Source organism: Cucumis sativus, chromosome 2 (assembly GCF_000004075.3).
Source record: "Cucumis sativus cultivar 9930 chromosome 2, Cucumber_9930_V3, whole genome shotgun sequence".
NCBI classification, from domain to species: domain Eukaryota; kingdom Viridiplantae; phylum Streptophyta; class Magnoliopsida; order Cucurbitales; family Cucurbitaceae; genus Cucumis; species Cucumis sativus.
Window position 1 is genome coordinate 13,402,545 of NC_026656.2, and position 19,013 is coordinate 13,421,557.

Genomic DNA, 19,013 nt, shown 5'->3' on the forward strand with positions numbered 1-19,013 from the left:
GTTTGAAGTTAGAGGGGATGAGTGGATCCAATTGAGGTCTAAACCAAACCATTCTTTTTATTAATAGAAAAACTGTAAAAAAAATAAATGATAAAATTGACAAAATAGTCTAATAATTTATTTTTTCATTTGTAGATTTTGTTGGCATAAAATGTAAACGGTCTTTTTTTATTAACCTCAAACGGTTTAATAAATGTCCAACTTCATCAATGAATAAGGATTTTGACGTATTCCTTTAGCTTTCAAATTATTATTTTGCAAGTTTAAGAATTAGAATTTTTCATAACTAAAGTAAACCAAACCATGAGAAAATTGGGTGATTGGAACATAATAAATATACATATTAAATTTGGAATTGAAGCAAAGGAAATTGAAAGGTGCTTTTCTTGAGGAATATATTGACTTTAAATATTGAAATGGAAGAACATGTTTCACAAGGCAAGTTAGAGTTTAACCTTTTATTGTCTATGAAACTAAATGCTTTAAAAAAGAAATATGAAAATTATTTACACCCTACACCCTGAATTTAAATACATTTTGTATGTGAATCAATTTAGGATATATCATCAAACAAAAATAGGGAATAAATTAAAATGCTCAACCTCATCTATTAAATAAATTGAACCACAAGAGATAATATCTGAATAAGTAAGCTGCCAAACATCTCCAAAAGACAAGAAATAAATTTATTACAAATACATTTGAAAAAAAAAATATTATGTTGCCCATTTAAAACAGGGCATGATCAGCAGTACTTGTTTGGAACAAAAATCTCTGCTCTTATGTCTAAATAAATATCCTCGCCAAAATTCAATCTACCATGTATTATCTAAAACAATGACTCTAAGCATATTTTACCTTAACCTTAGATTTTGATATCCTTTCTACTTGCTGAAAATTCCCCAGCTTTTTTGTCCCTTGTTCGAATTGTCTTCCGTGTTTGTTATTGGAAACTTTGTATTTTCTGCAGCTCCAGGTGCATTAGGATTAGTCAAACGTGTGTATGGAGGCCCTCGATTCCCTTGATAACCTGTGGCTGGTGGATCTTGCTTTCCTGGAGCATTGGAGTTTGAAGAACTGAAGATCCCAAAGCTAGTTTTGGATGGACTTGAATCGGAATGATGTGATGGAGCAGGTGTGGATGTCGAATTTGAAGAATGGTTGATGTTTCGTGATACAGAAGTATTGTTATCATATTGTCTGCTTTCTCTCATTGTGGGAGAGAAGTTTGTATTTGGAGGAGGGTGCCACCTCTGATCACGAATTTGGGGTTCTGATCGGAGTGAATCTCTAGCTCCTCGGCTGTAGCGGTCAGTTACATTTGGTGGTTGGAAACGGTTCATAGGTTCGCGAATCTGGGGTTCTGATCGGAGTGAATCTCTAGCACCTTGGCTGTAGCGGTCTGTTGCATTTGGTGGTTGGAAACGGTTCACAGGTTCGCGAATCTGGGGTCCTGATCGGAGTGAATCTCTAGCACCTTGGCTATTTGGTGGTTGGAAATGGTTCATAGGTTCAATCTTTTTGGGTCTATTATCGGTTTTGATGGAAGAATCTTGTTGAAAGAGTGGAACTGAGCTGGTTCTACCAGAATCAGGAACATCCCTGTCTGAAACAACATTCATTTTCTTAGTAGCCGTTGTTGAGGTAATCACATTTCTATCATCTTTCAAGTCGAACGCTTCGTCAGAATCACTAGTACCATCAACTGTCCAGGTAGTTTCTTCAGAACTCTCAAAACCATCTTCAGGATCCACTGTTGAAACCAGAGGGGTGGAGCCATTTTGAACCTTCTGTTCTGCATTTGCAACAACTTTCGATGCTTTACTGCCGCCCCCTTTCTTCGAGGGGCCAAATTTAACATGCCTAACTATAATAAATGCCTGCCCTTTTTCCACACTCGGTCCATTTTCCACCAACGCCACATCCTCTATCTGTGAAAGATAGTGATAAAGCCGTGGAAAGAATAAGACAAACAGAAACTGATAAATTGGAAACCTTATGAGAGAAAGTGAAGTAATTCATGAAGTAATACCAAAGCAGTGAGACGAGATAACAAGGCGCCTAAGTCCTGATTCTCACCACCCCTGGCAGTACACTGTAAAGGGAACAAACAGAGTAAACTACTATTGGACACCATGAGTGAAATGATCGGCAATTCCAAATGCGGAAAGAAAAATGAGAGGCGAGGTAGGACATTTTGAGGGGATTGCGTATAGAGAAACACACTAACAAATGGCTATTAACCTCTGAAAAGAAATAAGAAAATAAAAGAACAGAAATTATAAGGAGTCGTTTTGTAAGATGAAAAAGTAATACCTTCACGCGGTAACCACGTTCCATCAATCGCTTTACCATATCAGCTTTCATCCTTAGGTCCTTCTCCTCCTATAGATCAGATTTAAAAAAAGCTTTAGAATCAAATACCAAAAGTGTTATTCCAAGCCCTCTTAGAGAGCAAAATGTTGTTGATTTGGAGCTGAAGGACTTGGAATGGAGACAGATTTGCAACAAAATCGTTTCATAGAGAGAAAGAAACCAAATCCTCAACAATCCTTGGTGAGTGAAAAGATCAAAAGCATTGTTCGTGTTGTGGTAGTAAAAACAATCGGAGGAAATAAACAAAAGCTGAAACAATATAGCAATATTACTAATCTATGCGTATATTTCAAGTTTTTTACTTTTAGATTTCAGGCAATGACAAATGGGCTAATGAAGATATCCACCTTTGACTTTTAAATGCTTCTATCCACAAACATGTTTGGTTCATCATATACATATATATAGATAGATAGACAGATACTTCACGAAATTCTCAAATATAAGTTGGTTAACATCTTGTAAGACCCCTAGTTAGGATTATATGAGGATAATTAGTATGTTTGGTAGGAAGGACATTTTAGTAATTAGATACTAAGCTGGTTAGGTTATTTCGCTTTAAATAGAGGGGTTGGGTTGAGGTAAAGTTGTGAAGAATTTTGTAGTGGGGATTTCCTAAATTGAGGAATGTGGGAGAGGATTCTCAGCCCTCTTGAATGTGCTGAGGTATATTGTAATTTCTTCTTGATATTGCAATATATATCGATATTTTAGTGTTTTTTGGAGTGTTACTGGGTGTTCTTGAGTCTCTTTGTTAGGTGGGATCCTAACACATCTTTGGCCACTTGATTTTCATACACCTAAAATGTGCAGGAAAAAAATGCTAAAGATGAATCAATAAGAACATACTTATCTTGAGCTAACAAGTTGCTTTAAAAAAGATGGTACAGAACTTTCATCATTGAACTAGAGCACAAACCATAGTTTAAAACACAACAATCATGGTCACTCAATTCAGTTTTACTATAGAGAATAGAGATGGAGAAAGATAGAGACTGAGATAGTAAATTATATTTCATCAGCATGGAATTCAATCATATCACCACCAGAGAGTCTACAAGTACATTCCAGACAGCAAAAGGAAACATTAAAAAATAAGTCACTTACAGTTTTCCCCGTGAAGCGAACTTCTTTGTGTCCAGCCTTTTTCATAACCATTTCAACCTGCAAGAATATGAATTTGTCTCATGATAACAACGCTTCATCTAATATCAACTTTAAGTTGTCATTTCTGAATGCCTGAAAGTACTACTTCTAAGTTCTAACAAGAAAAGGTAACTAAAAAACCTGGCATAACTTCAAAAGGGCCATTCAATAAAAATAAATTGAAGCCAGAGCTAAAGATATTTGCATGTCATAGATAGCCTTTAAAACGGTCAAAGTTATTGGAGCAAATTAATGATATCTTTCATAGCACCCAACTTAACAAAGCAAAGGCATGGTGAAAAAACAAAATTTTCATACGGGTGGTAATGAAGCTAGGACAACCAGATTCTGTTGTGTGTTTTATTTATGCAACTATGAAGGTAGTCGAAAAATATTAGATGTGTTCAATCATCCATGTTTTTTGGCTGATTAAAATCATGTTCTATTCATTACCAGAATGTACAACAATGCGACACTAACTCGACATATAATTTGATGATAGAATAGAGAGAAGCATCAACATGGCAGAAAGTAATATATATATATAGATAACAATTATCGAATTTCACATCTCGACTAAAAGCAGTATCCTTAACTTAACAGTATTAACAAACAGATTTGTACATGGCCTTGAGAAACTCACCTTGCTTTTCACACGATCTTTTTCCCTTATTTGCTTTTTGTACTTCTCTCTGTGGAAGTCCATGAGTTTACACACGGGTGGATTAGCTTTTTGTTGAACCTGAAAAATATTAGACACATGGAATCAAATTTTGCAAGACCTAATAATAATTAGAAAAGACTGCATTAATTACCAAGATTATAAGTACAGCTATAATAAATATAAGAAGACAACATAAGGTATTACGATAGCAACATTGAAAATGGAAGTTTACCTCAACCAAATCAAGCTTGAGCTCACGAGCACGTTTAAGAGCATCACGTAGCGAAAGAATTGTATGTCCTGCATAAATACATGCAACACATCAACAATAAATTAATAAACATAATCGACATGCATAATGAAAGCCCAACACAATGTTACACACCTTCTCTACCTGAGAAAATCCATTCTGTTAGAGATTTTGGAGATGTATGATGGTGGGTGAATTGATTCTTGCTTGGCTACTGGTTTAACGAAGCAGTATGAACTTTAAAGAACTTTTTTGATACAGTTCTTTTAATTTAGTTATTTAATAGAGTCTCTTTTTAGGTTTGTTAATGGCGTCTCCTAAAAGAATTTTTCCATACTAACCTGTGTTTGACATTCTAGTCAAATGGACAATGTTGTGTACCTCCTGTCCCCCATAAGGAGGACACATTCCTTGTCTAAATTATACATCTTCCTTCTCTTAAAAAACATACGATAATTTTCTTACTCATACTTCCACTATATTCATGCTACTACTTCTCCATAAACAAGTTAGCATACCCATCGTTCATTGCAATTCATAGATGCAATAGTTGCTTTCTAGCAAATTTCATCCATATAGTGTGTAATTGTACATGAAATACATGAAAAAAAACCAAAATGCTTATCAAATAGTAGTAAACACGAGTTTCTTCTCCAAATATGAGAATTTAATGAACTCTTCCCATTTTATCAGAGAGGAGAGAGCTATTCTAACCCCCTAGATGCATCACTGTCAACGTGGTATCAATCTTAAGAACATGAAAAGGCATCACAACTTAGGTATCTCAAACTATGATATTAAAAGAAGTTCAATATTGATTATCCCACTTACCATCATCAGATACAAGCCTCACAAAGTCAGCCTTAATTTTATCATTAAGTCGCGGCCCACTCTTGTCCTTCTCTTCCTTCTTCGCATTACCTTGAAACTTCCATAGCATGTCATAGAGTGAACAGCATCAGTCACCATAAACTAAACAGCCTATAGCTCAAACAAACAAGGTGCCTATTTTAAACCCAGTAGTCAATTCGAACTTAACTCGTTAATGATACCTTTTTTTACAGAAAACCAATCTGACATTAGAAATAAATAATTAAAAAACAATTGAAATCTTAATTGATTCCCTATTCTAATTTGTAACTTCAGAAGGTTCAAGGCATGAATTTTTAGCAACGAGAACAGGATTTGAAACCATAAAAACAGAAAAAGAAAAAAAAGAAATACCCCAACACAAGCCTCCATATAATTTAACTCAAATTCAAAAAACCAAGTCCCCACTAACTCATCCATAAGGATTATAATCGGTACCTGAACCGGAGCAGCATAAAACCTAAATTTATCGGCAAAATCAGCTGGTCTACGGGGAATCCGCTCTACATACCCATAAACATTGTGCGTGGTACGACGAGAATCGAGCGCAGCAGAGTGAGAGATTTGAAAGTAATGTCTCTTGAATTGATCCAAAAAGGACTTCAGCTTGGATTGGCTTATTCTACAGAAGAATGCCATGGTATTCTAGTTTCAGTGACCCAACCATAGAATCACCGTAAAATTGGTATGGAGATCGATGCCTTTAACCCTCCTCCTTCCGGGTTTTCTTCAAATGAACAAGACGGCGGCTCTCGCCGGACGCAGTTGTAGAGCTCAAAGCTCGAGCCCAGTTTCAAAGCCCGTAAAGGTAAAATTGGGCCCAATTTAACAGAGATGGTTATTGGGCTTTTCACATGCTAAATGGGCTTCATAATAACCATTTAGTTTTTTTAATTTTATTTTTTAAAATTAAACATATTTTTTCTCTATATTTTACAATGATTTACATTTGAATTATTAAATTCTGAGTAAAATTCCAAAAAAAAAACATTTTTTTGAAAACTACTTATTTTAATTTTCAAACTTTGGCTTCATTTTTTAAATCACTTGTAGAATATAAATAATGAAGAAGTAAAGTTGGAGGTAGGATAGTGTCAATAAGCTTAATTTAAAAAAAAAAACAAAAAACAAAATAGTTACCCACCAGGACCTTAGTTTGTATACTTTCTAAACAACTAAGTTATAATAACTTCGGTTATTATACGTGTCCAATTGAAAACTAGTGCATTCTCAACGCTCAACTTCATCCTTACATAGTTGAGGGCAATTCTAAGTGATCGAAATGGATGTCTAATAGTAGTTGAATAAGAAACTATTGGCACATATGAAGCACCCCTTCTCAATTTTTTGCCATCCTCGAACCATTTTTCTTTGCATCTTCTTTTTCAATCTCAAATTTGATTAAGTCAAATAGGCTCAAAGCTATCATCTTTTATCCAAAAAAGATTACCACAACGATCGAAGAACTTACTAAAACAAAGAAATCAGAGAATCGATTATATATTCTTTTTTTTTGCTCAAACTCATTTGAGTTTACCCATGTATTTACAACTCAATCTTTAATTGTAGATTGAAAATTTTAAATTTATTTTATTGTTCTATACTCTACCATGGTTAAAAACAATCGTATATTTGTTTATTTAATAAACAGTAAAAGAGACTTATAAACTACTATTATATGTCATTAACAATAAATGTTTATCAATGTCTATAATATATCAGTACTTATCATCGATAAACTGTCACGTATTACTTTATTTATAAATATTTTGATTTATGGACACTGTTATATTTAAAAATATTTTTTTTTAATGAAATGAACGTTTGTATCATATATAATCGTGAATTGATTGGGTTGAAGGCTTTTGCCCTAGAGTTTCTTTTCCATTAATTATTTGCATGGCATATCTCATATTTTTTATATTTTCTATCAAAATCACCAAAGGAATTTGATTTGAGGATTTTTGTTCATTTTTTAATTAATCAAATATAATTGATTTTTTTTCTTTTTTTTGAATTTGTTCTTACATGCATTATCTATTATAAATGTACTTTTATCAATGTCTGTTTGTAATATATTGTCTAAAAAAAGTTCTATGATTTGTTACATCAAATACACTTCTTATAAATTCATTTAATATCATACAAATAATTGTAAATGTCACTCTTCTTCTTAGCTCAAATCAAAAAAAGAAAAATTATTGCTTCTTAAATTCACATTCTACCTTTTTTGTTTCTTTATTCCATAATAATTTTTATTGACAAATAATAGGGTTTTCAATTATTATTATTTCATCATTTGACTTTAGTTTTCATTCAGATCTTTTTTTTTTCTCAATTTCACACCTTCACTTTCACATAAAAGCTTGACTTTTTTAATCAAATCTATTTTGAGAAGTAAATCAAATCAAATACAAATATATACGTGCATACATTATTGTTTTATTTGATTTATTCTTTTTTTCACAGTTAGAATGATTTCAAAATCTAAACAAAAAAAAAGTGAGATTTTAAAAATTGAAAAAACTAAAAAAAGACTGTAAAGAAAGAGTGAGAAAACAAATGCAAAGTTAGTTGGTGTATTTAATTTTGTTAACGAATGAGACCTCAACCTGCTAACTATCTATTCGGAGGTACCCTTTCAAGACCAGTTTGGACTATGACTGCTTAGATCAAGGAAGTTTGAGGTAACAGGTCTATGATGCCTTAGATGTTCTGGACCGCAAGCGCGGCCATTTGAACGCAACCCTTAAAAGAATGATGCTTTCGACACGACACCCCATGTCAAGTGAGACTACTCGTTGAGTTTAAGCATATCAATAAGTGGATAAAAAGAAACTTATAATGATTTATAAAGCATTTTTTTGAAGTGTTAGAAAGTCAACAAGTTTAGGAATATGAAATGGTATTACCTTCGTCATTTAGCAAAGCATGGATTTAAGCCAATAACATTTATATTTGTATAATATAGAAAATCAAAATCAAAATAGTTACTCGAAGTTTATTATTAATGTTGTATTTTTTTTCTTTGAAAATGTGTGAAGTGAAGTGAAAAAATCAGATTTCTGATCTCAATTGATAATACATTTTTTACATCGATTGGTTTCGACACATTTTGAAAAAACGTGCCAAGAATGGAGATGATATTTTTTCTTTAAAAAAAGAGTCACCCCTAACAAATATTTAAGAACAAAATGCAAGATGGTGGGAAAATATATATGAAGTGGCCAAACGACGAGGATTTATATACACTATGTTTCATGCGAGTTGTACTATTGTGATCATCGTAGATGAAACTCATTTATGAAGGATAAGTATAAATTAGACACTCATACAATAAAAATGGTAGAAATTAGACCTTGACTAAATGACAAAATTAATTGATTTCTGAAACTTAATAAAATCGCTCTAACTTTAACAATTTTGTAAGTTTAAGATTCCAATTTTAACCCTTATACAAGTTCTAGGGTTTAATTCTACAATTGAAAGTGTATGGGTATAATTGTAACTACTATACCATTTTAGGGTATTTTTCACGATTTGTTCGAGAACCATTTATATTAATCTAGTTTAATTGATATTTAAAAAGTAAGATCGAGTTAGATAATTTGTCATGTTCATCAAAGTCATTTTGTCAAATAATAATAATGATGGTGATGATAATCAAAGTTCATAACAACAAGCATGTGAATATCTAACGTAACCAACATGTAGACATTAATTTAATAAATTCAAAACATATGGTTGAAAAAATACATTGAATTAAATACATAGTACCTAAAAAAACCAAATAAACATCATAAAATCTTTATTTATTATATAAATGATAAAATTATTAAAAATATTTATAAATATAACAAAATTTTAGATTCTCTTATTGAAAAACACGGACACATGTATAGACTCAAGTCGATCGCTATATATCTGTCAACGATAAATGTGAAGTATTGCTATATTTTTATGAAAATGTTAGTTCATTTTGCTATATTTAAAAATAAATTTCTTATTCTTCTTCTTATTATTAGTGATGAACATGATAAACTGAAAAACTGATCTTACCGATCAAATCGAAATCGATCGGTCGAAAAGTTTTAAATCGAGAATTTTCAAAAAATACTTCTAAGTGTTAAACTAACCTACTGATCCGAAAAAACCGACCAACCAACCCTTATTCATAGAAGATGAAGTCGGTTTAAACATTTACTTAACAAACTATAGTCGCTTCGATGATAATGTTGTAAAAAAAACCGAATCCGATTGACCGAGGATCGTTCCTACCTATTATTATAACACAGGAATTCTATTATGATTTCTTGTCACATCATATAATATATATATATATATATATATACACACAAAAGAGTAGGTTGATTCAAGCAAGGCCATTTAATTCATGTTAAAAATAACACATTTATTAAATTAATGAAAACGTCTACGTATCCCCTTGTTTTCGGTTCTTCTTTTGAATTTTGAATGGGAAAAGAACACATCATTACAATTTTCTTCAACAACTTTAGATCACATATAATCATAATATTTTAATTTAATTCAAAATCCAAAGGTTCTAAGAAAATCACTTCATACAACATTATTATTATTATTATTATAATATGACTAACACAAATTAAAAACATTTTAAAATGTGTTCAAAACTCTTTAATATTTATTATTGAACGTTTAGACATCGTCCACGTTGTTAGGAATTCGATACATATCCACGTTTTATACATGCATGACAATGATGAGACATAAAGTCTCGTTCAACTAACACAAACATACTTTCAAAGTCGTAAAACTTCAAAACTAATTCTATTCTCACAAAATTGCATAGTATAATGTATACGTTTCTTGCACCATTGTTACCAATTTTTCCAATGGCATAAAGTCTACCGATAAAATTAACTTTCAAAACTAGTCTATACACACTTTGAACAAAAGTTTAAAGAAAATATCTAACACACCCAATTTAGTTTAATAATACAAACAGTTTAAAACTTTAGAAACTTTAACACTAATGAGCCCAATCATAAGTCAACTAAGTAAAAGGTAAAGATATATATTCAAATTCTTAACCTTTTTGCTTAATATCTACACTTAATCCTAAAATGTGATATGTCATCCACTTTTTCCTTTAAATTATTCTATGTATAAAAATTAACTCCACTTTATTGTTTAACTTTAAAATAATAAATAAATAAATAAATATCTTATTTATTTCATATTTTAAATACATTTAAAAAGATTTTGAGTTAGCAGTTTCCCTGATTTTGGGGATTTTTTTTAATGGTAGTCTATATCATCCATTATCATATGTTTTTTTTTTTAATATCATATCCATTATTGATTTTGAGCTAATAAATCAATTGATAGGACATTTTAATTAAAATTATGTGTGAAAAAAATGGAAATTCTAAAGTAGACTTTAATGGTTAGATGTGTGTGTAGTGCTTATTTGGAGGGGTTTTCTCTTCTCTCGAGGGAGTACATGTGTAAAACAAATGTCAACTACTTCCATCAAATCAAGTCGTATTATCGAATATGTTATAGTTAGTTCTTTACAAGTGAACTAAATCATGGACTTCTCCTTAAGAACTAATAACAATCATCAAATAGTTGCTGAATTTAAAGTAAAAAGAGAAATATCAATTTATATCATTCAACTTTGAAATTGTATCAGTTTAAAATGTAAACTAATAATTATATAAATTTAAACCTTAAACTTTCGTAAGCGTGTCTAAGTAATACATATTTGAGGGTTTAAATTAATACGCTCATATGAGTTTGAGATCTAAATTGATATATAATTATTAGTTTGAAGTTAAAATTGATACAACTCTTAAAGTTTAGGATTTAAATTGATACAAACTTCAGAGTTTATGAGTATAAATTAAAATTTTACCTAAAACAAATATGCTTTGTCAATGTTACCACTACCCTCACGCCTCACCAACCATTGGCTTTCCCACTCACTCTAACGATCAACTTCCCTGACCACCATTGATGTCCAACTTCAAAAACCACCTCTAATCACTACTATCAATGGTCAACTCTAACGAAACCATCTATGTTAATAAACCTTAACGGCCAACTCATACGACCCTCTTCTACATTGAACCCCAACTCCAACAACAACCATGACTAACGAGTTACTTTGTCAAATATTTGGATTGATTATTTCCAATAAAACTAACTCCTAGCAACCAAGTCCATATAAATAGATACTAAAAATAAACTCGATAAATAAATATATTTTTAAATTATTAATTCATAATACTTAATAATCATCCTTTATAATAATTAAACGTTAATAGAAACACCTTAAGACATAGCCAAACAAAAAACTTACGTATAAACATCTAAAACATTTTTTTCTCGTCAATTAAAACAAACCCTTAACTATATTTCGCTCTTTTTTTTATCATTTCAAATATTCTTATTTATTATTATGGTAAAAAGGAACAGGGTGTCAAGTCAAGCATTTATGTATATAAAAAAAACAAACATCAATTTGGATCCTCACATCCCTCAACAAATATTGTTGAATTGTTATTGTCTCATTGGATTGACCATGAAGGAGATAACTCAATTATTTGAAAAGTTTATAAACCAAAAGAAAGAGAGAAAGAAAGAGAGAAATTATGTAGAGATATATAAAAAGATAGTTTTAGTTTTTGAAGAGTTAAAATTTGGGCCATCTCATTAATGGAACACTACCCCACAATTTTTAAGTACATTGTTTTCATTCATTCGACATCTACAAACTTTGACCATTACATTGGATTGAGTTGAACAGCATTTTCATTATTAATTTCTCTTAAAACCCTTTGGTGTGCATACTCATATCAATTATTCAAATTACATTAATACAACAAAATTATTGCTTCCATCAAATGAGCTACGTTATTAGAAAAATCACGGAATTTGTCATTTGTTTCATAAATATGTTTATTCTTTTAAAAGTTACATTATAAGGGTAGTTCTAGAATTATCAACTATAGGTGACCAACGATCGAGATCCATCATCAAAGTGGTTGGTAGTTAATTACTAATTGATCTCAATTAAAGAGGGAGGTTAACAATAATCATTAGATAGTCTCCAATGGTGGGTTGGTGGTCGTCGATTGTTTACTAGTTAGATTGTTGATCCTTTTTCACTTGTTGTTGGAAGTGGATGGTGATCCATAGTCGTGAGGTGTTGTCGGATAACCCCAGCATGAGGTGGTCGATGAGAGAGCGACAATAATAATGGTCATCAAAGGTGGTGGATATCGCTACAATAGGCAATCGACAAGTGGCCACATTGTTTGTTGGTGAAAACTATGGTGGAAGTAAAAATGAATAGATTTGGAAGAGGGTAGTGTGACGGTAATTTTGATATATTACAAAAATCTGAGAGATTTTTTTATTAAACACTCAAAACACCGCCTTCTAAATGTTAAGTTTTAAGTGTGTTTCAATCACAATGATTTTTCTCAAACACGTTTCTCTAAAGTTCGTTTTAAATGTTGCTATAACGACTTATTTTTCAAAAGTAAACTTTAGGGTAATTCATATACACAATAATATGTACTTTCTTCTTCATCTTTTTTTTTTTACAATATGGAGAGGTTAAGGAAACCAAACACACTCCAATTTATCTCTCTGAAAGAAAAGCTAAATCATTATTAAGACAAACAATGACCATTACAACAAACAGTCTATTTAAAAACTAACTTTTTTTAGTGGTTTTAAGTGAAAATTAGGTTTGTAAGCTAACACTTACAAATTAAGTTTAAAACATTTAGCTTAATTGTCATGCTAAATCTACTTAATAAAAGCACTTCATTAATTAGTGAATTAGTGTATGAATGAATATATGAGTAGGACACACATTTAGTATACTTTAATATTTTTAGTCATATATACCTTCATTCTTCTACGTAATTCATTTATAAGCTATCCTAAATTTTAGTGTCTTTGAATCGGTCTGATTGATATCTCATCAGTGCAACTTAGACAATTTCTACTTGATTTGTTGTAGGTCCACATAAGCTAGTGGCCGCTTAAGGTGTCCAGTCAAAGTGTCAAACTAATTTTCATAGAGAGAAGTTTACATTGGTGTCTGATGTTATGTGCAACACACTCCCAAGACAAATTCAGTACTTGTATCAAAGTGTTATTAAGTTAGGTCCACGTAAGTTAATGGCCAAGGTGGCCAATCGTCAAAGCATCAAACTAAATGAATATGGAGAAACTTAGATTGGTGTTTGATGTTATGTGGAGCACAATCCAAAACTAAATCAGTACTTAGATCAAGGTGGTGGTGAGTCAAGATAGGGTTGATATCCTTACACTTTTGACCTGGAAAATTTTCTTATATTTCTATAGAAATTCATATCGCTTCTTTGACATGTTTGTATTTAATATGATCGCAAAAATTCTACATGTAGTGACTAAATACCGTGACATATTCCCACTTGGTAATTCTCTTTGTTGCATGTTCTATGCTATGTGTGGCGTAGTTGGCATGAACCTTCCGCACAAAAAATTCACATTGGCTTTGCTAACCTTACCCCTAACATAATCCTATATATTTTCAAAATCATAGATATTTTTTTTATTGATGGATAATTTTAACTACCAATAGGAACCTAATCTTTTAGGAGGTGTTTGATCTATATAAAGAGTTGGTAGTTCTAAAAAGTAGAGTTGAGAATTGATCCTCCATCTCTTGTTCGGTTAAAGAAGTTCATGACCCCATGACTAAAAAACATAAATAATTTCATGTCTTAATAACTTCTTACACAACCTCATGACTAAACAATAACTCGTTGGATTTTACAACTTCACACCCTTGTCCCAAAGCCTCTCCAATGATTTAAAAAAAAAAACATAAAATTGTTATTTATTTATTTTATTTTATTTTATTAGAAAGAGTACAATAAAGAGTATATATAGACCTAAAAGTCTTTCCCTAATGAGACTTGGTGTGTGTAGAGAAGAGAAGAGAAGGGAAGATGTGAAAAGTGGAAAAGGTTGTGATGTCTTTATCTATGTTGAGATGGCAGTGCAGAATGGGGCAATGATGAAGAGCAAAGGGTGTGGGGTTTATGGAGTTTGATATATGTATGGTAGTGTCATATTTGCCCCCACCAAGTACTTGTGACTTCTCTTCTTCTCACACTTTCAACTTGCAAAAAACTTTGCTCTTAAATTCAATTCCTACCATTAAATGCAAAACATTGTGTATGAGATGAGATGAGATGAGATGAAATATTATTGGACACTCCCTCCCTCTAAATATATATCCTCTTTTTTTATGTTAGGTAAAGGAACATATCTTCTTCTAAAGATACCATTTTTTCCCTTTCAATATCTCTCTATATATCTCCCTACTCCATCACCACAAAATACCATCAATTCAAGTAGATAATGTCCATGGCCAATATTTGACATTCTCTCTCTATCTATATACATAATTATAGGTTTGGGTGGAATTGTGAAACACTTTTCTTAGCACAACAACTTCGAGAATGAGAAATCAAATCTTCGATTTATGAAAAAGATCTTGTCAATTATCATTGAACTAAACTCACTTTTGTGTAAAACTACGAAAGATTATGTTTTCTTTGTTTTATATATTAAATATAATGTTTACATATGTAATCGCTACTTATGCTTTACGTACAATTTTAAATTTAAACTTTTGATAACTTAAGCATAATTAAGATAATCAAAGTATTAATAACCTTCCTCTATGTAATTATTATGTAATTATTGATGGATTTGAATTTTACACCCATTATTCAAATTGTGTATCTTGTTTGCATAGTTTACATAATTTCTAATGTTATTGTGATAAATGAAGTAGTCTTACTTTCTCAACCAAGAAATGAAATACTCTTTTGGTTATCTTTAAAATGGTTATATTTACGACAAAACAAGTTCAATTCAATCAAAAAAATAGATGCATTAGTAACTAACAGATACGTTATTTCGAATCTCTCTATCCTTGTTCTAAAAATGTTTAGATGCATTATTTCCATCTCCACTTATTTTTGGTCTCTAAATTTTGAATGATTTTCCTTTTTTTTTTTTTAAGAAAAAATATTAAAAAAATACTTTTTATTTTTTTCCATTAATATTCATATATATATTCTTTTTTCTTTTTTCTTTTTGGTTAAAAATGACACCCAATACCAAACCCATTATAAGTGGCTTCAAATTTTTGTCCATATATATTTTATAATAAATAAACAAAAAAAAAAGGTATGTCCATGTTAGGATTTTAATTAAATAATTAGCTTACAAATAGATGAACAATAAGGATTTAAATACTTTTTAAATAAAATTTCAAAAACACTTAAATAAAATATATGAAAATATTTAAATATAGTAAAATGAACAACAAATTCTTTTTACAAAATACCACAACAAACAAACAAAGATAAACACGTATAGTAATCTATCTTGATCAATCGTGGTTTATTACATATAGATCGTAAAATTTTGTAAGATATATGAAAATGAAAAAAAAAAAAATTGTATTGAGAAACACGTTAGAAAATGACCTCTAAATTATTAGGTAGCTTTTAAGAAGGTGTTGATTAATTAATTTTAGATTTTGATTATTTTAGAAAAAGAGTAAATATATTTAATGCTAAATGTAAATGTATTGATTTAAATAGTTGGTGTGAAAAGAAAACAAGTGCACGTGCAACGTCGATGAGACTGAATTAAATTAATATACAATGAATGTATTCTATCATTTTATTTTTACGTACGGACAAAATATCTATATATTAGTTTTTTTTAACTTTTTTTAAAAATTATAATTAATATAGTCAAGATCATTGGTTCAAAATCAAATTATACTTGATTAGTGAATTAATTAATGTATTATTATTTTTATTATTATATCCTTTCATATGATGGGCCTCAAAGTACAATAACTTTGAATTTCTTTTCTATAAAATCTTGGAAATTAAATAACTGATAGGAAAAACTAAAGTAGTTTGTAAAATATTTATACAATGAGTTTATCAAAATAATTATGAAGATTTTTTTTCTAATTAGAAAGAGAATTGCATTAAACTTACCCAATATAATAGTAGAAGAGGAATTTTGATGAATAGGGAGAAATTAAAATTATTTACTAAATATAACAATCAAAATTTTAATTAAAATAATTTGATTTGCTATATTTAAAAATATCTCTATAACAAAATAAAGTTTTATAATTAATCGGTAATAATTAATATCCATCTTTTATAGGTTTTAAAATTTTGTTATATTTGTAAATATTTTTAACGATTTTATCCTTTAAAATGTTTTTTTTTACCTTCTAATAAACTTTTCCTTGAAATTTTGTAAAAAGTATTATCGTACTTGAATGACTTATAAAATATATATTTTATACAAATTGATAATATTTCTAAGAAAAATATAGGAATGTTTAAATATAGTGAAAACAAATTGAAACTATTTATAAATATAATAAAATCTATCACATTTTCGTAGCTAATTTAAATATGAGTTTTTTATTGAATAATTTAATGGTTAATTTGTGAAGAACATGTGATATTATTACAATTAATGAATCAAATTTTAAATTATTATTTTTGTTATCATTTGTATGTGAGTTAAAGAAATTTTGATAGATACGTGGAAATTATAGTATCAAAATATACGTGAAAACGATAGTATCAAAATTGTTAGGTTTGAGAATTTAATTTCGAAATTCACATGTTCAACTCAAAACAATGGTATACTACTTCGCTCCATTGATTACTTCAAAGGGCTAATATGTCTTCCATACATAATTACATCATTCCTCAATACGTTTTTCTACTGCAATATATGTGGCGTGACAATTGGAACTCTGACCTCCAAAAACTTATATACATATTCAAAGTCTTATTATCTAAGTAATTGACAGTTGAATAAGTTGAATAATAGTGAGGACTAAAGTTACTTTTGCTTGATGAATTCAAAGATTCAAAGTATAGAGATAGGTAAAAATTAAACCTTCAAAATAGATTTAAATATTTGAGCTTGATCTTGTAAAGAAGCAAATTTGCCATCTAAACTTTGTGTTGATAATAGGTTTTGGTTGTGTGATTTAAGGTGGGTCGGGTGACAAGACTATTTATTCTTTAACTATCCTATTAGCTAGACTATTTGAACAATGCACTCTTGTAGGTATCTCTTCTTATCGAATTTCACATTACTGCATCGGAAAAAAATTGAATAAAGATTTGATTTTCATATGAGTTGTGTCAAAACGATTTCAATGTGTTTATATATTATTAGACCATAATGCATGTCATGCATGTGATACTGAAGCTTTATATTAGGTACGTACCTAATAAAACTTTAATTTCACGTGCATGACATAAATAAGAGATTCTAATTTAATGAAATTCTTTCTATATTGCTTAGCTGGAATATTTGTAACTATTTGAAGAGAAAGATTTAAAATAAACATTTATGAAAAATGAATTTGATTGTTTATAAAAGATAAGTCATGTTAGATTATAATGTGTTTCATATCTATGGTTTAAATCACACTTGTTCAAACATATCTCTACAATGTTAGATCGTGATATTTCATACGTATGATCTATATATCACGCTCATACACGAAAAGATATCACTCCGTCGTGTAACTACTCAACTCAAACAATTTTAATTAATAAGGCAAATGACGTTACTATTTGTTCAAACATATACTCATTATTAGATTGTGATTTTTCATATCTATGATTTGTCTAGATCAAACTCATACAGGAAAGAAAACACCAATTCATGTGTTTAACCACCTCAACCCAAATAGTTGAAACCAATGACAAAATAGGATTTACCGAATATGTAAGGACAAGATGAGAATATAAAGATTTCCTCTACATAACCCATTTTATATATTGTAACGTTTTTTTTTTCGTACACAACTTAATTAACATCAAATCCAATCTATTAAATGTCAACAAGAGTCTAATTCAATTGACACGTGTATCGATGTATGTATATTTGGATTAATAAGTTTCATATTCAAATCTTCCGCACCAATTTGTACGAAGGAAAAGTATAACCTATTAAATTAAATTATAAATATTTTCAATAAATTGATTCATTTCACATGGTGTTAAAGAATGGATTTGTCAAATGGAGTAGGTACAAATAAATTTTTATATCTTTTCATCTTCAAAATTTTCTCATAATGACAAATTTATAAGATACTTTTGAATTCTTTAAAGTTTGAAGTCAATTTATGAACAGAAAGATATTATTAGTAATGTTTAGATAAGAAAGGTTTCTATATCATTGACACAATTTTTTTTATAATAATTTCTAGTCATAAAAAATGTCAAACAATTGAATTAACCCACATTTTGATTCATTATATTGATAAATTTTCAAACTATTTGACCAAATAGTTAGGGGTGAAAATTAGTGTGCCCATACTAACCAACATTTTTAATTACTTTTTCACATTTTTCTTTTCAATATTGTTTTTATAAATATTTCATTTTTTTAGCTAAATTTGGAAAACAAAATAAAATTTTAAAAACCATTTAATTTTTTAAAAAAATTGAAAGTGATTAATGATTCAAACTTTTCTGTGATCATACTAAAGGACTAGTGAGGAAAAATTATCAATTCCAAAATAGAAAAACAAAAAAAAAAAATTGTTGTCAAAACGGGATTGGTTTTCAATTTTTGACATGA

General features: G+C 29.7%; 1 protein-coding gene across 2 annotated transcripts; it reads right to left on the reverse strand.

Moving 5' to 3' along the window:
• Positions 1 to 584: 584 nt before the first annotated feature.
• Positions 585 to 6,055, reverse strand: LOC101207030 (translation initiation factor IF3-1, mitochondrial). 2 transcript variants are annotated; one of them, XM_004147027.3, is made up of 8 exons: positions 5,745 to 6,055; positions 5,268 to 5,364; positions 4,419 to 4,486; positions 4,166 to 4,264; positions 3,484 to 3,540; positions 2,317 to 2,385; positions 2,033 to 2,095; positions 585 to 1,931 (listed from the first exon to the last, which is right to left on the reverse strand). In XM_004147027.3, the coding sequence occupies exons 1-8, from the start codon at positions 5,943 to 5,945 to the stop codon at positions 885 to 887; spliced, it is 1,701 nt and encodes a 566-aa protein (XP_004147075.1). In that variant the 5' UTR covers positions 5,946 to 6,055; the 3' UTR covers positions 585 to 884. The 2 variants fall into 2 exon arrangements, with proteins under 2 accessions (XP_004147075.1, XP_011649302.1); XM_011651000.2 differs by having other exon boundaries at positions 5,268 to 5,417; positions 5,745 to 5,886.
• Positions 6,056 to 19,013: the final 12,958 nt, after the last annotated feature.